We start from the raw sequence: 23,628 nt of genomic DNA, 5'->3' as shown, positions 1-23,628 counted from the left end.
ACCGTGGCAACGTCTCGAAAATTGAAAATTAGGCATATTTTGTAACATTGTAAAATATTTTATTCGCATATTTAAGCCGCCGAATTTGTATCAGATTGCTTAAAAACCTTTCTAGTTTTCCAAAAGAGTTATAATTTGTCCTCTCAATATATCTGAAAAGGCGAATTTTAGCATATTCTGACCCCTATAAATCGCCATCGGCCGATGGCCGTAAATAACCTTGATTTAGACGTTAAGTTTTGGGATTTGGGACCTAGTTGACAACTCTATCCTACACAGCCGTTAAGTTTAGACCTTTATAGGCAAAAAAAATGCAAAAACCCCTGTACGTTTTCGATTTTTCAAAAGTTATGACCGTTTGAATCAGCACATGTACGAGTATTCGCGATTTCATCACCTACACCAAAATCGACCTACTGGAGCAGATTTCGTCATAAATACAACTTACCCGCTTTGCAGCCCGGCTTCATGGCTAACTTCAGTATTTTTGTAATAACCAAATTGCTGAAATCCATGACAACCTCAACAAATTGCTAATTATTGCCTTCGAAAAGTAGGCTGCATCCATCGCGATTCGATCGTGGTATCAAAACAAATGGTCGGAATTATGGCCACATTTCGCAGTTAATTACCCATTTAATATCGCTTCCGAGGTGAATTTTTCCAGAATCAGAATATGAACTCCCCATGTCTGGAAGCTGAGGGGGAAATGAAGGTTTTAGCCTTCTGAAGTGGAGAAATAATTGCTTAAATTTAGATCACGATGATCCAGTTCGATGTTGTACTGTTCTCACGAAGGTCCGCACAAAAGAGAAGACCGCTGATAGCTTGTGCCGTATGCTGTGTCGTATGATTTTGTTCTATCCCAATTTACACCTCAATGTAATATCTGGGGAGAAAATTGTGGCTAAAAAGAATAAATGCTTTCAATCTGGAGTTTGATATGATACAATTAATAAATTAATTTCAAATGTCCTGAGCTTGCTTCTCTCGGTTCCGCGTCGATTGTGTCCACAGACCAGCAACTTGTCAATAGCCGGAGAAATCGGCTACAAACGTGATAAAAATTTTGACACATGTTTGGTATGAACAGATATTATAAGTGTTGTTTCTGGTAAATTTTCAATCGTTTTTATAAAAAAAAATATCACTGATTGCGACAAGCTGAACACGCTTATCCCTGTTTTCGTTAAAAATGATTTTGACTTGAAGAGCAAGGCTCAGTACGATGCCTATATCATGTATCAGACACTGCTTGACATGTCGTCAAACTAGGTACTATCTTTCACTGATTTAGTTCTGAATTCTAAGTGAGTAAAGCACGACAAAAATTAATGTCACAGATATCATAAGCTTTGAGTATTACACTATAACAACGCCGTCAGAACCTGATATCGGAACTAAAGGAAGTTTGTACCTGTAGACAATATTCTACACTTTCAGCAACTGTATAGGACATTGTTTACATAAGTCTACTGTGAAACACACTGACAATCCTTAATAACGTCGGACAGTTTGTCTACGAGGATCTGCTTTTTGTCTCTCAGTTTTACAGGGATCTCAAAATGACTACAGATGGCTCGCAACAAAACCACATTGAATTTCTGAAGTGTGTTACTGTGGTAACGTTCACAGAGGTCATACGTGTCGTAGCAGATTGGATGCGAGACTTTGATCACTTTGTTAACTTTGTCTACCAGATCTTGTCTCTCGGAATTCTCCTGGACGCATTGGACATCTTCCTGCTCGTCCAGCGATATCCCGATCACACCCTGATCTTTGCGTCGCACTGCTGCTAGCCGGGAGAAAAAGCTCTGAACTTGTCTCTTTGTCAGCCACTGTTCTCTAGTGAACAAACGTGCATTTGATTCATTTTTCGCATTTCGCATGTCCACTGCAACTTGGGCGGGGTCTGCCTTTCTCCCAATTCTTTCTCCAAGTGTAAACAGTGCCGTTAGGTATTCTTTTACATTCTCTAAAAATCTAACATTGCCCCTCGGTTTGCTTACGGCCCATTCTGTTCGTAGAGGCGAGAGGGGCGAAGTATCCCCAGGAGAAGTGAGTGGTATACTGGAATCCGACGAACAGCTCGAACACTCGATACCAGCGGTATCTATTGACGAGAACTTAAGGGCCCAGCCCCTTTTGATTGCATCATACTGGCTTAACCTGCTGACTGTATGCTTTCGAACGTCCAGGTGGAGCTCTAGTTGCGAAAACGTTTCGAACACTTCAACACACCCAAGCACAGAGCATTCAAACAATGGCGTTGTACTCTCTGTCTCCTTGCTGTCCTTTAAACGACGCTTGACCACGCGCTTTTCATGAGGATCATAAAACCCTTGAGATTCTATGGTTTGAAGGGAGGTTTCACCTTGGTGCTTGATATAAATCACGTCATATGGGATGTACTTCCCTTTACCGATGCCATAACATTTCCAAATTCTCAGACCGGTATCTCCATATTCGAAGTCGTGGAAGCTACTGGAATGCTCAATCTTATTTATATAGAGAGTGCTCTTTGATTCGTCGACTATGCTAACTGCAGCAGTTGTTCCCTTCACTGGGTGTTTCGTCAATGCATCTCTCCTGTCAACGGCAGTTAAAACATCGTGCCCTTCGTTGCAGTAAGCGCTAATAGAAGACTTCATTGGGTAGAGGATACGATCGCAAATGTCTTTACCATACTGCGGCTCTGTGTAGTGATAACTATGAACGTCAACTCCAACTCCTTTTACGACATCTCTCACAGCGGTTACTAGGGAGCTGTTATGATAGCAACCGGCTTCATCTGACCTCAGATGAACTTTCTGCAGCAAAGGATTCTTGACTGTCAGCTGCTTTAGAAGATCTTCGAGAATTGACGTAACTGCATACCAGTCCTGAGTACACTGATAAAAGAGGTGAGCGTACGAGATGACTTCCGTCGTGTTAGACTAGCTTCGAGACACAACGCTACTAATGTGCCAGCTTAGCCCTCTTTTTCCGTACCAGTCACTTTGCTTCTCTCTATAGCGCAGCTGCAGAAACTTCATGGCCCAATCTATAACAAGAAGACACGAGGGCTGGTCAAGCTTTGCGATGATATCTTGCTTTCACGGACCTCATAATGTGAACTTTCCACTGAACGATAGCCTCCGAAGATATCTGGATATCGTAAAACAAGTTATTTTTTTTGGTCCTCCCTGTAAAAAACTAAGGTTTTGTTATCCTTAACAATTTGTTGCATCTTCTGCAAAACGGAAGCAATTTCGTCGCATTGAGAACAGAGAAGCATGTGTTGATGTGAGCATTGTTCCTGGAAATCTGGATCGTTTGGATCGCTGAGACCAAACTTACGACAGTGGTCGGGACATTCGCTCTCATCTTCCTAGCAGTGATTCTGAAACTGGGTTTTGAGGTTCCTCTTACCCTCGCTGAGGGCTCTTCGCTCTTCGTCTGCCACGTTCTTTGCGAGCCCAATCTGGTCAAGCTCGTCCACTATTCGGAGGAGTTGCGCGCGAACCTCGCCGACCCATCAGCTGCTGTGTTATCCAAGCCGCCAAGGGACTTCTGTTGAGAGGCTTCCCCTACCTCGAGGATGCGAAATAGGGTCGAACGGCTCAGTGGTTCAAACTGCTCTTCTTCGCAGAACTGAAGGTACTGCTTGACCATTGTTGACCTTGTGACTTTGCGAATAACATTTGGCATTGTGATCTTCTCGCCACTGCTGAGCCTCAGTCTCCTAGTTCTAAATGACACGTCTTGATAAAAGCAGAGGCGGCTCGAGAAGTCTAAGAAATGGTTAAGCTTTATTGGTGGCAGTCGAACTCGATGACATGGGGACTTTTCGACCAAAGAACCTGGACCACATTCTCTTGCATGAGCTCTAGCGCGTCTAATTTTCCACTCGGTTAACTTTGCATATGGCTCGTGGATTTTCTGAAGCGTCTTCACTGGATATCGATACGCATACAGGCTAAGAATTTGGGTCTTCAAGGTACTCGTCATGGCGTTGCTGTAGGCCTGCATCAACGGCACAAGGTCCATGTGGCTGGTCCCTTTATCGGGTGTGAAACAGGCCTGAAATAGCTCTTGTTCGGCCTTCAGCGCTATGACGTCACAAACGAGAGTGCAAGCTTCAGTAGCCTTGTCGATGCAAATCTCTTTCTCGTGTTCTTTTGCCTCCTACCATGTACTTTTCAGCTGAAAGGTCAGGGGACTGACGCGGCCACCACCGGTTGCTAGTGGGTTCAGCTTCTCCATGGCATCTGTAAACGCCTACATTGCAAACTCGCTGGTACTTTCAGCTGCCTCGTCGTCTCCAGAGCTCTTGGTTTCGGTCCCAGATCTGCATCCCAGAGTCCAATCAGATATAAAGGCATTCGCTTTCGGTTGAGGCGGCGTCGTGGCAGGCGTTGATGTGACCGTTGCAAGATTTATAGCTGCCATTCGTTTGGCAAGTCTGGGAGTTGAGAAAATCAAACAAAAATTAGAAGTCCTCCCACCATGTGATTAACTGCATAGTGTGTCCACCACTGAAATTTTTGAGCGCATTGTTGCGAAAGTACAATTAAGTTCATCTTCGTCAGCAATACGCGCAAAAAACTCCGTTCTGTTCACAATCAGCATCACCGCGTGCAATTGTATGGTACATTATCAACCATTTTCTCTTTTAAAGTCGTCCAATTTAAAGCCAAAACACTGTTTGTCATTTTTTCGCAATTTTTTCCCATTTTGGCCATGCACCAGTAAACATACTTTGCTTACTGCATCAGCAATGTTGCGCGAAATATTTTAATGTGTGGCCACGCAGAGGAAAAAAATTTTGCTTGCATGCAACATTTCCATTGAACATTTGTCCTTGAAAGTTCTCTAGGTGTCAATGCCTATCATGGTCTGCTTTATTTATAGGATCAGGTAGCGTTATATCACCTATAAGGTTCGTCCTCTTGCTGGTTACTTTCTTCGGGACGTTGCCCTTGCAACAACGTCATGTTCTCCGCGAGTTTGATTTTGTGCAGCTTCTAACAAGATACACAGATTACTGAAAAGCACGAAATAAAACAATAATGCAAAATGATAATGAGCAGAGTAATACTTATAGATAACAAATAAAAACAGTTGCACTATGATCACGTGACCCCTGGGTACTCTCTTAAACTTCCACTGGAGGGTGTGCTGCATAGGTTGTTAAACTCGACTCTAGGGATAAAAGGACGAAAATCGATGCCTCCTGGTCTCTATATCAATGACGCAAAAGGGCTTTGTGTAAATGTATAAACGTCAAAAACAGAAGGAATATTATCTTGCAACAGCGTAAACATTGGTGTCAAATGACTCTCCAAGTTTATTTATCTGGTATCTCGCCTTGCGTGTATGACATAAAAAATGCTTTTGTTGACGTTGAGAGATAAGGTAGGGCAGAAAAACCCAAAATATTACGCATTTTTCAGTAGAGATGCTGTTTTCCGATTATAAACATAATTGACTAACGTCACAATTTTGTAGTGTTGGAAACTTTGGTTGTAGATTTCAAGTTTGCTTCAGAGCATTGTTACAAGTCGAAGTGTGATTTAAGTTATCAAGTTGCACTAGCTGCCACATGGCCTCCATGTGGAATGACAGTACGTATCTTGCGACGAAATCACAGCAGCTGTTTTGTTTTATACTCACTTGCGTGCGAGCTTTCGCCCAGATGTTAATCAAATCCAAAATACTGAGTTCTGACATTTACCGCACCTCAATATACGTGTAGATCTTATCTTAATTTAAACCGTGGTCCACATTTCAGGACAATACCTTATTGGTAAGCTATAATTTACATAATCATACTTACGGGAATCTATTGGAACGAGTTCTGAAAAGATAACATTAATTTCCCTTGACATGTCGAGATGAACTGCATTTCTAGTATTTAGCTGCTTTTTCCGGCCGTTGTGCAGCGGGGACTGGCAAGTGCGACGTGGTCGCCAGTTTTTACCTATGTTTCCTCTATGCCTTTCGCAGATCCAAAGTTCTTCAAGTTGATCGGGGGGAAGGTCGTGTAGCAACCCTGACCTGTTAACGATAAGCTCATATTCTTGTACCTTTCCTCTTAGCTGACCTAAGTGACATGCTTGTAGATGATCATTGATGTCACGTCTACATTCTGAGAGCTTTATCAACCTCGCTGAAGACTCGCTACAGACTGAAGCCTTTCTGGTTTCGAAAAAGCACTTGCATGCCATACTACACTTGCAGGCCTTCAAGAAAAATAAAGAGCCAGCGGGTTCACCCGCAATGGTCAATGCGGACGTCTGTGAAAACAGAACCACGACTGTGCTCGATAGTGCAATCGTTCAGCCTTAAATTCCAAATTTTAGCCCCCAAACTTCGACATATAGACTTGTGGAGTTCTATGACTGATTCTTGAACGGAATGCAGCAGCGATCCAAAGTTTTAACAGGACATTAAGCGCGAAACATGGCTTTAGTTTTCGAGTTTAGCTCGCAACAACCAATTAAAGAAGAGTGTCGAGACACGCCGACCGCTGAAGTTTGGAGTTATTTGCTGGAGTTATCATTAAGTTCACCAGTTTGGGGAGCGAGGAACATCTGAAATCTCACATAAAGCCAAGGTGCGCCGAGGGTAAGCTGTATTTATGACGAAATCTCCTCCAGTTGTTCGATTTTAGTGTAGGTGAAAAAATCGCGAATGCTGGTACATGTGCTGATTCAAACGGTCATAACTTTTGACAAATCGAAAACGTACAGGGGTTTTTGCATTTTTTTTGCCTATAAAGGTCTAAACTTAACGGCTGTGTAGGATAGAGTTGTCAACCAGGTCCCAAATCCCAAAACTTAACGTCTAAATCAAGGTTATTTACGGCCATCGGCCGATGGCGATTTATAGGGGTCAGAATATGCTAAAATTCATCTTTTCAGATATATTGAGAGAGCAAATTCTAACTTTCTTGGCAAACTAAAAAGGATTTTAAGCAATCTCATATAAATTCGATGGCTTAACTATGCGAATCAAATATTTTACAATGTTACTAAATATGCCTATTTTTCAATTTTTGAGACGTTGCGACGGTCCCAACAGACTGGGAAACAATTATGGCCCCAAACGCAGTCAGAAAATTATTTCCAAACAAACCAAATCTAATTTAGTTCTTTCCTAAGTAAAGTCTTTCTGTTGACAGAGTTTCAGGCAAAATTATTTTTGACACGAAATTGACCGGGTGGAAATAATAGAGACAACCTCTTAATCATAATATTCTTTCACCAAATATTTTCAATAGAATAAATATAACTTGACAACAAAATACACTGTTGCACTACGATATATACATGTGTATATATAGATAAGAAAGAAAAGTAGAGACCAAACGAAGTGGAAATGGCCGAACGTGACGAAACAAGTTCTTCATCAAGCTAGCTTGACCAAAATTTTCGCTAAAGGCAGTCCGCTGCATTTCGGTTTGCGAAATCGATACACTTCCAACTTTGCTTAAAAATATTTGTTATTCCGAAAGTCATTTAAGCAATAATAATTCCTTTGTCGATGCTAAAACTGTCTCAAACCCTGAGGGCTAAATTTTGGTGCCGGGTACCGGGTTCATCATTGTAAAATTCTTAGAATTTCAAGAGTTTCCGCTTTCACCACCAGAAAAATATTTGGCAAGTGTAAAGCGCTTTTTTTTGGTTCGTCAAATAAGATTTACATTAACACAATGTAAAGTTTTATTTTTGACATCTGCTAAACCGAAAAGTACATTTTCATCGCGGTAGTGCGGCAAAGTCCGACTTTTCCCAAGCATTATTTCGATTCAGATTTATTGAACAAATGTAGAAAAGCTTGAAAATCCAAAAGCATGTTGTGGCTGAAGCGAACGTTGAACGCAGTTGGCCGATAAATCGTGTATTCCGCATCGATAGAACAAAGTTTGAAGCGTGCACTGGACCCATAAGAATTATGTATCCATAACAACCCTTAAAGAAAGGCAATTTAACCAATAACCGCCTATCATAGTAGTGAGATCTGCACTTTTTGGTCCGTTTTCTGCATATAACAATTCAAAGTCATGATTTCATTAGAAATGAACCGGCTGGAGATCAAAAGGTTCAAAAGCTGTTAATTACGCTGCAGACTTAGGAGTTACGTGTAAAACACAGTGTGGGCTACTATTCGCATTTTCTTCTGTCGTAGTAGATATAAATAGAGATATTGCGTGGAACTTCCATGACAAAAATGTGCGACAAAAATGTGCGACAAAAATGTGCAAAAAGAAACCCGTGAGTGTGTTTTTAGTGTAACTTGATGAGAGTTTTATCTTTAAAGGCTATTAACTCATTACCAGAAAAAGTGTTTCCAAAACTAGCCAGAGGTTATGACCAGTTTACAGTCTGAAAAATTTTTAATTTCCTTATCACAAAATCTCTTTGTAATATTGTTTAGTCTTATTGGACCTACATATGGTGGTTGTGTCCACTACACTATCCCTTTAAAGACATTGACAACATATCTACTAACTTTTCTGGTACATTTGCAGACTATATAGCAAATCATCTTTAAATACATATTATAGTAAAACTTTCCTTTTCCTTTGGACTGAGTTAGTGGATCTTTCTATAGGGACATATCTTCAAACGCAATAAGCCATGTTCCAGAGGGATTATTCTTCAACCTGACCAGGCTGGAATATCTGTGCGTGAAATTTTGACTCACCTTACTATATGATTTTTGTCAGCATGTGCAGCGGTCCTTCCCTCTATTTTTAGCCTAAAAAAGAGCATAGCAAGACTGGCGCAAAGGCATTAGACGAAGAGAAAAAAAACTGTTAAGACCAATGGAAGGGGTAGGGAAGACAAAAAAAAAAAAAGAAAAGAAAGCTTACTGACGAGTTCAGAGGTTTTTCTCAGGACGTCTTCTATCGAGTCTCGTCAAACGTCACGTGAGAAACAATCATTACCTCCTTCCGCACCTCAGCGAAACAAACGTCGACGCTTTTGTGTGGAGCAAATTTCAATCCCTTCTAAGGCGAGTCCGATTTTATTTGACAGTCGACCCGTTTGCATCAGTGGCTTTGATTGATTGAAATTCCCTCATAGACTAGACGGATTCTCGCTCTCAGAAGTTCGTGCGAAACAATCCCGTCAGGCCTTTCTTTTCCTTCGATGCTCCTTCCTTCCACTAATCACTTTTTTTTGTTGTTGTTGTTGCTTTTGTTTTTTTATTTTATATTGTTTTCTTATCGGCCTGTTTGTTTTATAATGCCCTCCCGCGGCTGTCGCTCAGTCCTTTAACCTCGCCCCTTCGAAAAACGAAGCAGGGAGCCTTGTCCAGAAAGGTAGTTCTGAGAGTACTATGAAACGTAAAATTTTAACCCTGTAAATCCTCAATTCGCGTCTTATTATGTTAATTTCGGAGTATTTGTGATAAAAGGTGTTTAAAGTTTAGGTATATCATTTCACTATAGTACGCTGCTCTGTTCGAAGCTGACAGGTTTACGCTGTATTAAATACGAACAAAAGTGATAGTAAATGAAAACCGAGTACCTCTCTTTGAATGCTCTGATGTTATTTTCTATGTCTGTTCTAAAATACTTATTAGTTATCGCTTCACTCTCCCTATTACCTTATTTATTTGATTTTTCCATAGGGATTTATCTTCAAACGCCATGGGCTCTCTTCCAGGAAGAGCGTTTGTCAAGCTGGAAAGATTACGTTTCCTGTAGGTGAAATTTGACTTGTCCTTTAAAATGTTCCGTGTTAGCGAACAGCAATCTTTTCCTTCTTCTTTAAGTTCTTTTAAAAGGGAAAGAGGCATGGTCTAAGCGGAACTCGTACGAAGACATAAGAAGAAAGGGAAAGGGAGGAAAACGGAAGCTTCCTTCTGAATCCAAAGATTTCAGCGAACGTTCCTAAATGCTTTCACTGATTAAGGCAGCGCCTGTCATGTCAAGTATTCACTTGAGAGACAAAAGAGAGATTAAACACGGCGTTTACGTTAAACGGCAAACGTCAGCTTGCCCTTTCACGTTTCTAGTAAAATAGCGTGAGCCTTGCTTCAGCTTCGCGCGAGGTCACGTCACGGTTGATTTGAAGGCGACCCTGTATGACTTACAATATGATTTGCAAGGAATAGTTTTGGGGCCCTTTTTCCGGCAATAAACTTTTACTCTGGAAAAGAAAATGTGAAAATCTTACGTATAAGGCAAATGCGAAACAGATCCCTTTCATGAAGAAACGGCAAAGCGCAACCGGCCAACGTGAAAAAATGGTGGGAAAAAACAAGGTCACGTGGTTACTCTTGCCGTTCACGTTTCTCATAAATGCGGTCATATATCACTCTTTTCCCCCCTTCCGACAAAGGGTGAACTCCCAAGCAAATATCGTGGCGACAATTTCACCACCCAAGAAATTAATTACTTATCGGTATGGCAAATCAGAACCGTTAGAGTTGCGTCCCAAATTTCTGTGTCGAGACAATTTGTAATTTGGGTATTTCCCATGCAATTTGAAACGAAGGAATTCTAATCAAACCTCAGAAAAGGAAAAAATCCTCAAGTAAACCCTTTGGAGAGTGGAAACGGCAGACCTACTGGTGTTAAGGCCAAACATGCGAATTCTTGAAGATTGCCTCTGCATTAAATAAATACAAATCATTTCTAATGTCTGATGATGGCAAGTCAGTGGATAAGAAATTAAGAACCTTTGTTTAGAGAAAATTTATATATCATATTTTCTCAATTTAAAGCCCCCGAAGTTTAATTGAGGTGACAGTAGACCTTCGTGGGTGTTCTTCGCAAAAAAAAAAAATTAAGGCGTTATTTGAAGCATAGCCACCATAAACTACATATCAATGAAAAGGTTCTGAAATGCACTGTTCGGGAAAAAAATATTTCTTGTCTTGATCTAATCATAAGTGAGCATGCAATACCCTTTTTTTTTTTGGAAAGCATAACTTCTTCCACAAGAATTCCAATATTATGGAAAAAATTGCTAATCTAATGTACGACATCAATACTACTTCTGCACCAAGTAATATTTCGAATTTGTTTTCGAAAATTTCCAGCGTTCACTCTTACGGCACACGTTCATCAACGCCTGAGCATTTTTAGACCAAACATTCTGCGCTTAATGTTCAAAGTAAGGCTTTTTCACGTGTTGGCGTTAGAATCTGGAATGGGAGACCAACTAGTCTTAAAAAACTTTTCACAGAACTCTTTTAAAAAATCCATTAGAACAAAATTAATCGAAATTCTATAAACTGAAAACTCCTATGTTGAAATAGATACTCTAATTAATAAGATGAAAGTTAACTTCTAATTATGTTTAGTCTGTAGTCGACTCCTAATTCAAAACAGATACTTTAATTAATACTTGATGAAAGGTTAATTTCTAACTGTAGTTATGTTTGGTATCTAGTCTCTTTAGTCTGTAGTTTTCCTCTTTCCTCTGTCATGTTGCAATATTATTATGTGAAATTGTCTAATATTACTTTTCAATCGTCTGGCTTGCCGCGACTAGCTCTTCGCTATTCGCAAGCCAGCCTAGTAATAACCACCTGATATTTACTTGAAAATAAAATCTCTCTCTCTCTCGCTCTCTAATCATAAACTGAATGGGGCGTGTTTTCAACTTAAAAGCGACCTAAGCACGCCTCAGCAAAATTTAACGTTTGCTGATCGAGTGCGAGCAGCGAAGATTGCCTAAGCAAACAACGAACCTTTGAGATTCTTTCGCCATTCCGCCTCGAGTTTCTTTACCTTTTGTGTGACAGCAAGGCTTCTTGGACTCTTCCTCTATTTTACACTCATATTCATTCTCAAGTTTTAAACGCAGAGTGTTTTGCAGCTAGAAACGTTAACTGTACGGGAGTCAAGTTATAATTGACTTCCATATTTTGGCGAGCTAGCGATTCATTTCGAAAATATATTTCTGGAAATAACTCGCGTGCGTCTCAATATTTTAACAAAAATTTTCCTTGGAAACCATAGATAAAATAATAATGCTTAGTTTGACATGGAAAAAAAATCAAGAAAATTGGCCATCAAAGGTTTACCGTATCCTTAAAATCGACAGCTTTTAACTGGCGTTTTTTCGAGAAGATATGGTATCTTATTGTCTCCGATTTCATCTCTAAGTTGACACTAAATTGTTGATAGGTGAAACATATGGAGAGATTTGTCATCAGGCCAAATACCAGAAATATAATTTGGCTATACTTGATAAAAGATTAACCAATTGCAATTCCTCATTACATCCGGCTCGTGAACGAAAGTCTCATTCCTTAAATAAGCCAAATTTTAGGCAACTTTAGGTTCTGTTAGGTTCGGTTTTTTACCACTAAGATTGACCATGAACAAGTTAATGATGTCCAGAATGTTTGTCTAGAATGCACCAAGCCTACTGACTCTTTTGCTTGCTTATAAATAAATATCATAACCTTATATCCACAAATTAATGTCTAAATAGTCCGCAAAGTCAGGGTCAAGAACATTTATAAATTAGCGGTTAAAAAGCTTTTAAAACTACACGACGTCAACGCTTTTAAACTCAAGTGACAACCATGAGTCGGGCAGAGAATAGGCCCGTAGTGCGCATAATAATAAGCATGTAACGTGTAAATGGCAGCTTCAAAATCATTGTAGTAGTGTTTACTATTGGCAACAGATATGCCTTAGAGTTTTCAAATGCTTAGATTTCTCTTACATTTATTTTCTTAAGCTACATTTACTTTGAAAATTGAGTACATTTCAAATGGTTACAAGGTGGAATATTCTGTCCTATCACGAAATAAGCATCATTACAAAGCTTTCCTTTTCCTCGTCTTAGTTAATCGATTTTCCTGCAGGTATTTGTCCTCAAACACTATAGGCTCTCTTCCGAAAGGAGTGTTTGACAAGCTGACCTCACTGGAACACCTGTACGTAGAATTTGAGATAGGTAAAACACCACCGAAATTGACTATGGTTTTTCGGGTTGATGGGAAACATTTGTTTAAAATTTTACGAACTTAGAAATGGTAAATGGAGTAAAAATTAGCAGACATGAATAAAATAAGAAGTTTAATCTTTCCAACTAATATAGTACTTTAAAAAAGAGATTCATCCTCAGAGGCTATTGTAACTATACCAGAGACCGTCCGTATCCAAATTAAAATGCTTTTCATTATCTGTGCGCGCTGTGAAAGACTTCACTTTTGTCCATTGAAATTTTCTCCTCGCGTCACTTCAGACAGTTTTGTCGATTCTATCATAGAATCCCCATTACATTTTCTCGTGGCTTCAATATTTGATTCTACCATAGGGATCTATCTTCCAACGAAATAAGCTCTCTTCCAGGAGGAGTATTTGCCAAGCTGACCTTTCTGTGGTTCCTGTACGTAAAATTTGACATACCTCAGTTTATCCTTCAAAATTTTCTGTTTTAACATAAAGAATTGTTGGTTCCAGTAGTAGTTTCTTTTGCTGTCGTTGTACTTGTCTTTGCAATCGTAATCCGGATGAATCCAAACAGCCTGATCATATCAAATTGCACGTACTACTAGCATTACACAAATTGCGTTATTCAACAGCAATACAAAAGTATAGAGGAGAATTTTTTTCTTCAAAGTTGAGAGATTTTAACTTGCTACTGTAACGAAGCAGTAGGGAGAAAAGAGAGAGAAAAGATAAGTGGCTTCTAGTTCTTGCTCTAACATTTCCGTTGTCAAAATTGTGTCACTTACGCAGCGATCCATTTGATGCAAAATTGCCTGACAGCGAGTAACGACTACTCTGTCATTTCCTTTCAGTTCCTAACGACTCCGGAATACATTTATCTTACAGTAGACCAGTTATTTTCACTGTCAAGCCGATATAAATACTGCCGGCGAACATTGTTTCGAGAGGAGTTCGGAGAATTTTCATGTTTTTTTTTTTTTTTTTTTTGCTTCTTTAGCTCTTATATAGGTTTATCTTCAGCAATTAATTCTAGGACATCTTTGCGAGTCTTCTGGACAAAATATTGAAAATCTTGTGCCCTAGTTTTAACGCAATTACTTCCCGCTTTATATTGAAAAGAATCTATTTCGCAAAAAATTGTACAGAGCGGTACACTTTGTACTTTCAATTGACTGGTTCACAGAATTCTTTTATTTTCTTCTACGCTAAAAAATAGCTAGTTATGGAGAGGAGGAAGAGACATGATGCACCTTTTTTCCATGTTTTGTTCCAGTTCTTAAAGGTTTAAAATAATTACTCTCAGGAATGTATTGAGTCTACCTTTTTCCCTGAGACGATCAATTTTCTACGCAGCAATCGAAGCTGCCACAGCTATTTTTTAACTGAGGCTCTGTTTTAGATTCCTTAGTGGGAACAATCTAACGCGTATTCCTTCTCGTGCCTTCTTTTATATGTATCAATGGAGAATTATGTAAGTACACACGAAGAAACTGCTCTTTAAATAATTGACTGCGAGAGACTGGCGTAATCACCTATGTCTAATGTCTATCGATTCCTTCGAACTTGCTACAGAGTATTCGCAACGATGAAAAACTGCAGCTTCTTTTTTCAAGATAGTAGTTAATTGCCAATTCCCAAAGGAAGCATTTTCCATTTTATGCCAGTGGAATAACATTTTATTAACAGATTCAACTTCGTGAGGATGGTGCTAACGACGGTAACAAGGACGTTACTTGCCATGACGACGGTTGACGATAACTACTATAATAACGGTACAACAACGAAGACGGTGGTGGCGTTATTTTCTACAAGGAACACAATGACGACGGCAATGATTATGATAACGACGATGACGATGATGTAAACATCAACAACTAAGATATTTTGTCTTTTTATCTTTTACCTGTAGATCACTATCCGATAATCCTTTGGTAACAATTGACTCGGAGGCATTTCATTTCCGCACATCTGTAACCAGTAGATTGTAAGTAATCTTATTTGTTATTAAAATTTGTTTTACTGCTCCCCGAGTGGAAGAAAGAAACCTATGTCATAAATGTTAAACCTCGATAGCTCAACTAAGGGCCTACACTGGCTGAAAATCCTTAAAATCTTGTGTTTACCTCCAATAATTAGACTGCTTTAGAATCTACAAATTAGGATGGCGATTTGGGGTAATGGTACGGCGGGTATTTCAAAACCAATGGTCCCTTATTCTTGTTCTTTTATAGAGATAAACTATTCTTCAGTCTTCTGACAGGCCACTCTTTTCTAAGCCTTATCTGACAGCGGCTCTGTTGCGAAATCTCAGGTTTAAAAAGATCATTCGCTTTGATAAATTGTACACACCATTCTTATATGACCAAATATGGTATTCTTTGTTTCCGTACCTGATAGCGACGCCATCCCAACGAGTGCCTTTAACAAACTCTGCTTTTTCATTGTATTGTCATAGATTTCTTCTGCGAACAAACTTAAAATTATTCAACTCTGACTCATTAACGAACTTCGACGCTGGCGATTTCAAGCTGTAAAGTATCCGACGAGTGTTTAAAGAAATTTTATCATTGTTATCTGTATAATCATTATGCGAACAATTCAACATAATATTTCATAAATATAAGTAAATCCAGAGAATCCTACGTGCCCAGGTGGAGAAGGAACAAGAGAAATCCTATAATAGAATGCACAGTAATGCTCCGTCAGAATGATTTATCTTTCCCACGCCAGACACGTGCTTACGAGTGAACTTCTCACTTCGACGGGTTTGATACAAACCCTAATAACCAGCTCCCAGTTGTCGTGTTAGTATCGCAGAGGTCATGGATTCAAATCCCGTACGGACCTGAATTTTTTTCAAGCTTTATTTCCACTACTACATAAGTAAGGTCCTTTACTGCGAGGATCGCTCTCATACGAAGGTATTTTATGAGTAAGCCCCATCGATTATTGTAATCCCAGTATATCTTTAGTTGCACTTCTGTTTCAGAAACTTATGGGAAAGAATTCCTCGCATCATAAATTACTACCATAACAACAAGACCACGCTGGAAGTACATATGTAAGTACGATGTTTTATATATGAACTTCATATATTCATTGTATCTCATTTACGATGTTTTGTATGTTTGGGAAAAGGATGCTAACAAGCATCTGTCACAAAATCAATCTGTTCGATATAATCAAAAGCATAAATTCAGACAAATGAGATGAGTTTTGTTCGAGGGTTTCTTTAGTTTACCTTGAGGGACACAACCTATACTTTGGTAATTTAAAATGAAAAGCTACGTGAGATACGAAGCAAAAATGTTCTTGGAGTATCCTTAAAAATGCATTGTTTCTCCCAACAATTACTCACAATGCAAAGTCAAAAGCCTTTCGATCAAAACCCTTGTGTCAGTTTGAATGGTTGATAAACTTTTCTCTGTCAGTGTGGATAATACCTACATGTAAATTTAGCCAAGCCTAAAAGTTAGTAAAATTTTTCTTCTCTTTACCCAATTGGAACTTTCCCTGGCTGAACAACAACCTTCATAACAATTAATTTACAGTAATTTAGAGACTGGTCAACGTGGTACTTGTAACAAAATAGTATCTTCCACGTGAACTTTGGTGCTCAATTTTATCCTTAGAAATCCTATAGATCCACACAGAGAAGTTTTTAGAGTCCCCGCTATGGAGGACTTGACTCTTTCGGATGCTTTGCTAAGCATGGGTTTCACAAGAACTTACGATCACCCTTACGGTATATATCGACCGTGTCAATTGGGAACGTTTTCAAACGGAAATGGAAAGTGTACAGAATGTCCTCCTGGTACGTTATGTTGTGATTTAGTTTACTACCTTCAGAAGAAGTAGATCCGTTTTAAAACGACTTAGAAAGGCCAAATTCCATCTGTAGAAGGCGATGCTCGTATAGCTGAAAAAAACTTGTTATCATTATCAAAGCACCATGATAAACAAGGAGAATTTTGAGATATAACTCACATAATTAGAGAAAAGACAGAAGTGCCCGATTATGTCACTAACAGTTCAAGTCTTCATAATGATATATTGTTTGTTCCTTTATTGGGTCTTTTTTTTTTATTTGAAACTTGAAACGATCTTTGCTCGTTTAAAAAGAAGTCACTGAAGTCCTCTTTTAATTCTACCTCGCTTTCTCTTGGCTTTCCATGGCTAACAAGTTATGTGAACTTTTACCAGGCGGTTTCTACTCTGATACTCTTGCTTACGTTGCGGAAAGCTGTAAGGAATGTCCGAATGGATCCTACGTCCCCTACGACAAAAAACCAGGAAGATCAATTCTAGAATGCGTGGCGTGCCCCCTGGGTAATAATTGTAATTACCCATGATTGTTTACCATCTCAGCACCTACTGTTTGTCAAAATTTTTAAGTGGATGAGTCGAATGGCTAAAAAAAATTCAAATGTAAATAAATATGATCGTTGATAAGAAAAGGTTGCAAATGGGAAATTAATTTTCCATAGATAAACATCGGCGGAAGGGTAACAATGTTGTCATTTTCAACAAGACCTTCAATTCACGCATTATGAAAAGAGAAAGTGAAGGGTATTGAGGTGAAACTTTTAAATATTCCAAAACATCCCTTTACATTCTTCCCTTGATCTGCAAGTAAAAACAATACCGTCGTTGTGCATGCTTCACCGGTTTTACAAGTTTACAGACAGATTTTAAGAATAATGGCTGTCGTAACTAAAACTATAAATATTGGATATGCCTCATACCCTCATTGAGGTATGAATATATTTGAAACTATGGTAAAAAAGAAATACAATCATCGTTGCTTTTTTTTTTCAGTTCGAACTAAGAGAAGAACGAAACATAAAGAATGCTTTTCGTTTAATAGCGTCACAACTTACCTATAAGCATGCGTACAACACTGTTTGAAGTCAAAACCTTACCTCGATAACACTCACAATTTTCTAAATTTTAACAGGAACTGAAAGTGACTTTTTAGCTGGATATCGTGCCTGTCCGTGTTTGGAAGGATTTTATCGAAGCCATCGATTCGCTGAATGTCTCAAATGCAAAGTGGGAATGGTGTGCCAAGATGACTATGCCTCATTAAAATCTGGATTTTGGTGGCAGTGGCGTAACGAGTCATACAAACATCGCTACCAGCAGTTCGTACATAATCTTTTGGTAGCTTCTCCAGCGCTGGATAGCTCCTCCATTCAATATCCGCATGCTATCCCAACAGCTTATAGGTGCCAGGTAGAGAAATCTTGCAAAGGTGGCTTGGAATCACCATGTGGAAAAGGGTATCAAGGACCACTTTGCGCAGTTTGTAGTTCAGGATATCACAAACAACTGGAGTCCTGTGAAAAATGTCCGTCAAAGGCGTGGATTGCGGTACAGTTGTCCATTGTCGTACTCATTCTATGTCTACTACTGACATTTTTGATATTGAAGAGAAAATCAAAATTTGAAAAAGACGAAGGCCACTATCTGATGGACGTGTTTTTTTCCAAAATCAAAATACTGGTTGGTTTTTATCAGGTCACGCACGGCTTGCTAGAAGTCTTCTCGTACATTCAATGGCCAGATTCTTTGCAAGGTGTCGCCACATACTCCGGAATACTCCAGTTAAATATGCTTCAGATCGCACCCATCCACTGCCTTTTTCCAGGGTTACACGTAAATACCTTTGGAGAATTGCTCCTGATGTTAACTTTGAATTTGACGGTCATTAGCGTCTCTGGTATATGTCTCCTAATCTATAAGATAGTAATCTCGAAGAGTCATAACCTTGACGAAGACGAAAAGTCGACCAAAATCAACCAAACAAAACAGCTCGTTTACAAAAATTTGTTTTTCTTCCTGTACGTAACATACCTGAGTACACTTTCCAAGACAGCCAGCGTTCTCCCATTTGCATGCCGGAAATTATGCAGAGATGAAAAGGAGGAGATGTGTGAAGAATACGTTAAAGCAGATTACAGCATTCAGTGTCAAGGATCCTTATATAACCATTGGCTGATCTTGGCATACATTTCGACCGCATACGTTTTTGCCTTGCCTGCCGCTTCGTTTATCGTACTTTGGAGGCACCGGAGAGTGTTATCATCTTCGACAAGGAATAGGGACTCTGGCACGGAGGTCATCGAGGGTTTGAGATTCCTTTTTGAAAATTACAAATCCACTCTCTGGTACTGGGAACTAGTTGAAATGTCTCGTAAAGCTGTTCTTACTTCTGGCCTTATCCTTGTAGGACAAGAGAGCAGGTCTTATATTGGTTTGGCATGGGTGGTTGCTGGTATTTATGGAGTGCTCTTCTCCTGGATGAAACCCATACAAGTCACTTCCGAAAACAGACTGATGTCCACGTCCCTCGCTGTCACCATTGTTAACTTGGGCGTTGGCGCTGTGAGCAGAATCCCCGCAGAAAATATTTCACATGAGGTGGACAAACAAAAAGACGAACTTATGATGAAAATACTTATCCTTGGAGCAAATGCTATGGTGATTTGTCTACTTGTCGGTAAGGCTGGATTAAAGGTACTCCGTATTTTTAACAGTTGATCGGCACGTCATCGCAAGTTGACTCTTTCTCCATCATATAGGGGAAAAATTTCAATTAACAGGATTCACGTCGTCTTAAATTTTGAGCGAACGTTAGTTACGCCTAAAAGATAGCCAAAAGTGGATCCGATTTCATTATGGCTTAAGCCTTTAAACGGTGTAGAAAAATCCCAGCAGTGGATGCCGTTAAGGCCTTACTATGTTGGCCCAGCGATGAGATGAAAGCAGTGATAGCTTTAAGTAGCGGACTGAATGACTACATTGCATTGCGTGGCTAGTGCAAATAACATCCGATTATTAACAATGGAGCGAAACGAGTGAGGCAAAGAAAATGTACTGTCGTCATAGGAGCGGAAATATTAGAAGACATATTATTACGTATATTTTTGGCAACAACTGTTTGGCAACCTTCGACGAAAATAACCATTTGGGTATTTTAGGTTCAAAACAGAGCTGTCACCGTCAAATACAATATTCTCTTTTTTGCTGATTTGTTTCTGTTACTTTGATTATACTCAACTTTCCGCTTCTGTAAATCAAAACGTGAATGATCTCTGTGTTTAGAATCAGTTAACGTTTGGAACGTATTGACCGTTTTAGCTCATGATGTAATTAGTGTTTCTATATTCCCTTTTAAGGGCTTCTTAGGATTCCCTGACATGATAGAAAATATGATTTAAATTGACTTCCTATATGACGTTTCTCTGCAGCCAATAGCGTCGGTTGAAAGACAAGCTCCTCAAGGCTCACTTTAAGTTAGGTTTGCTATATGCAGCATGATATCCTGAATTCGTGGCTTTGATAAAAAATTTACATTTGATTGAACTATTCCAATTTTATCTCTGCCACAGGTCAGTATTTGATGTCTTTATATGAGCATTTAAAGGAGTGGCGCAAAAACCCACAATGTTCCTTTTCCTGTTGCCTGGCTTTGCTTCTTCCTCTTAACGACTTGCAAGGAGAAATTCGAGGAATGGTTGGCCAAGACCTCATGAAAACTCAACTTGACTCAGGGATGTTGGAGAAACCGAACGTTACTGCTTCTGCGCAAGATAGTGGTGCTATGAGCTTTGCTATTTGTGGCGAAGAGTTTGAACGCGAAAATGAAGTCAAAACGGAATTTCGCTACCGAGAGGACGACGTCAGAGAGAACAACAAAAAATATAATTGTTGGACACAAACAAAAGTTGCAATGCCACCATTTGCTTCCATCGTGGGATCGGAATCGACGAAAGGGCAGCAGAGGATACATAAGTGAGTGTGAAAATTATCTAGACTAAATGATTTTAATGTAACGCAGGAAACCTCGCAAGTGGCATATTTTAACCACCTAAGCTACCATAGCCGAACCTCTATTTAACATTCCTACACCAAATCTCTTCTTGCTGGCATACTATCTGGCACACGCTATATTGCACAAATACTGGGCGTTTGGTTCACTCTTATTATGATACATAAGCCGCGCTTTAGGAACGTCATACAGCTTGAAACAAAGTAGAAAAAAAAGGTTACTAAGTCACTTGTATTCTTGCTCATTAGAAATGTGACTCGCCTGGCGTGCCATTTAATGACAGGTTGCGGCAATGAACGTTGATTTGCTTTAAAGTATAGCATAGGCATTTCTTAATTTCTTCTCAAAGTCCGCATTACATTCCTTTAGTCGATTTTATTACTTTGCAGGTCTATTACCTAAGTTGGTTAGGAAAATTCCAAAAACTTAGTGTAAACCTATGATCAAAACGCACTTGAAAGGGGCTATCAGTGAAGAGAGCATCACTTCGAGCAAAAAGTGTCACACAATGCCCATTTGGCCGGAACTTCTGATCTCACACGAGGTGAAGAGACCATCTGAGAACGGGAAAAGTCAACAGAACTTTAGATTGAGTGTGCCTCGCAGCCATGCAGTTCTTAGTTAGCATTGACAAACTTGATAACGTATTACTTTCAAAGTTGTCTTTTTGCACGGAAAATGAATAGATGTAAAAGGTCCTTAAACTTTAGCTAAAAGTTTCAAGAAAACTGCGCCCTTAAATACACTGTAAATGTTTCTTAAGTAACCTTACTCACTTTATTTGTTCAGACGTGAGCCATCTAAGAATCAAATCCCGACCAGTGAAAAAAGGAGTACGGTATCAGCAAGACACAAGGCATGCATGAAGAATAAATTAGAGGGTAAAGCACCTGAAAACCTAATGGCAGGCACGAAACATGAGGCAGATTGTAGCTCACCAGCAAAGCAGAAGGGAGGAGCTACAAATGGAGCAAAGGGAATTCAACAAGTAAAGCAGAACGCATCCATGAAGAATGAAGTAGAGGGTATTGCATCAGCAAAGAAGAAAGGAAACTTGAAGAGTGACGTGAACAGTAATACAAATACAAAGCAGAAGAAAGGCATGAGGAATAAAGCAGAGGGTAAAGCTTTACGAAAGCGAAGGGGAAGAATGGCAAATGAAGCAGAAGGTGTTGTGGCAGCCGAACGGATGGAAGGCACAAATTGTGACGTAAGGATTAAAAAACAGGCTGAGCAGAAGAAACACGAGTCCATGAACTGTTAATCAATCAGTAGACTGCCTCCCGTCCCATAATTTACAAAGCCATGCATTAATTAAACTAGAGTAGCGACATTTTAATATCCATAAGAAAATTAGATTACTAGAAAATTAAGAAAAGGCATGTTGTATGACAAGGACATCGTACATGATAAAAAGTATCCTTTAAGACCATGTATTGGTATTAAACCAAACATTTCGTGATGTTTCTCAATATTTACATTCATTTCTCTAATATCGTCGTCGACATTTATGCATGAAATCGTCGACTCTTTTAGTAAAGCAAGGTTGCTACTTAGTAGTTAATAAAGGCGGGGGTCGTCCAAGACCTTCCTCAACCCATGAGGTTTTTGGACGCAATAGCTGAGAGGTCAGAGTAGCCAGGTTATAAATTCCTACAGCATTGAGTTGTCTGGAGAAGAAGAAATGTCTGAAATTGCTTAATGGTCGCTCAGCAGCTTTACACTATGGAAAAAAAACAACAACAGCAGTAACAAAAGCTAAAATCAAAACAAAACAGGCGATATCAAGTTAGGCGTCACCAAATCCAAAACAATGGTGGCAGTCATTCCTCAAAGTGACGATTGGAATTACACTTAGCTTGACCAAGCTGCCGCAACGCCAAATATGAAGTCCTTTTAAACTTCTCAACACTATTTTAAGATCTCATGAAATGCCTAACCAACCTTAAATCGCTCAAATATTTCGCATAATTCTCTAGCGGCAGAGTTAGTAGCGATATGTAATTTCTACATAATCTTACCACACGGATATAGCTGGAGCACAACGAAACAACACTTGTTGTATTATACAATACGTTCAATGCTTTCACTTGAGGGAAATGTAGAATGACAAGTTAAGTATGATATGTTGCTTTTTCGCGACGAAAAAACGACATGCTAAGCTATTAAGATACTCATTTAACGGACCTCAACAACACACTTTGTTATGAAAAATGGTAATTGGTCAACCGGATGTGTTGTAACTCTTTAAGAGCTAACGTTAAGTCTTTTTCTCTTTTTCTAGTCAATATGTAAGTTGGAGAGCAGCTGAATAAACGTTGCTTTGTATATCACAAGCAAAAAGATTGTTGCAAATAAATAACTACGTCTACTCCGGATATAGCATCTCATTTTAGCTGTTAGAATGAAGTAAACTCCGCGACTCGATAAAAATAAAAGACTGGCGTCTACGTTTCAAAGATGCAATTGAGTCTTTACGCATATTTTTGGCATACCGTGATGAGTAGAGGCTGCTCACTTTACTAACGAACCCGAAATAATTTTTTTGGCAACATTTTTGAGTAACTTTGTCTAATTAACCTTATGACTTGAAAGGGTTATTTCTTTTAAGTAGCCGTGTAACAGTCTATCAACTTCTACCATTTCGATCGAGTTCATGATTCAGTTTGGGTTGATCCTTGATTTCTCTCACTGAAGGTGCGACTATTTGTTTTTATTTAACTACTTGATCTGAAGTATGCCTTAACCATGAATTCTCTTTGGTATCATTTCAGTTAATTTAAAATTCTGCAAAAAGAGAGAGCACTTCCAAGGAAAGCCTGATTAGTTATGTTTTGAAGAATTTGAAAGTAAAATTGGAAGGGTGAAAGTTTTTTATGAA

At 39.2% G+C, this 23,628-nt stretch overlaps 1 protein-coding gene across 1 annotated transcript; it reads left to right on the top strand.

Annotated features, from left to right (window-relative positions):
- The first annotated feature begins 14,235 nt into the window (after positions 1-14,235).
- Positions 14,236-23,125, top strand: LOC148735411 (uncharacterized). Its single transcript, XM_088753724.1, has 9 exons — positions 14,236-14,384; positions 14,823-14,897; positions 15,369-15,443; positions 15,903-15,974; positions 16,546-16,727; positions 17,117-17,242; positions 17,871-19,415; positions 20,308-20,710; positions 21,537-23,125. Exons 1-9 carry the CDS (start codon positions 14,365-14,367, stop codon positions 22,009-22,011), a joined length of 2,973 nt encoding a protein of 990 aa, XP_088609850.1. The 5' UTR covers positions 14,236-14,364; the 3' UTR covers positions 22,012-23,125.
- The last annotated feature ends 503 nt before the right edge of the window (positions 23,126-23,628 follow it).

This window comes from Stylophora pistillata, chromosome 3 (genome assembly GCF_964205215.1).
Source record: "Stylophora pistillata chromosome 3, jaStyPist1.2, whole genome shotgun sequence".
NCBI classification, from domain to species: Eukaryota; Metazoa; Cnidaria; class Anthozoa; order Scleractinia; family Pocilloporidae; genus Stylophora; species Stylophora pistillata.
The sequence above is the reverse complement of the archived record's forward strand: the minus strand, read 5'-3'. Positions and strand labels throughout refer to the sequence as shown.

Bases quoted from the DNA above. Each gene is read 5' to 3' on its own strand.
- LOC148735411 (XM_088753724.1), top strand. From the start codon at position 14,365: ATGTATCAATGGAGAATTAT. The intron at 14,385-14,822 runs GTAAGTACACAC...TTTTACCTGTAG, and splicing joins ATGTATCAATGGAGAATTAT to ATCACTATCCGATAATCCTT. The intron at 15,975-16,545 runs GTAAGTACGATG...TTTTATCCTTAG, and splicing joins ACCACGCTGGAAGTACATAT to AAATCCTATAGATCCACACA.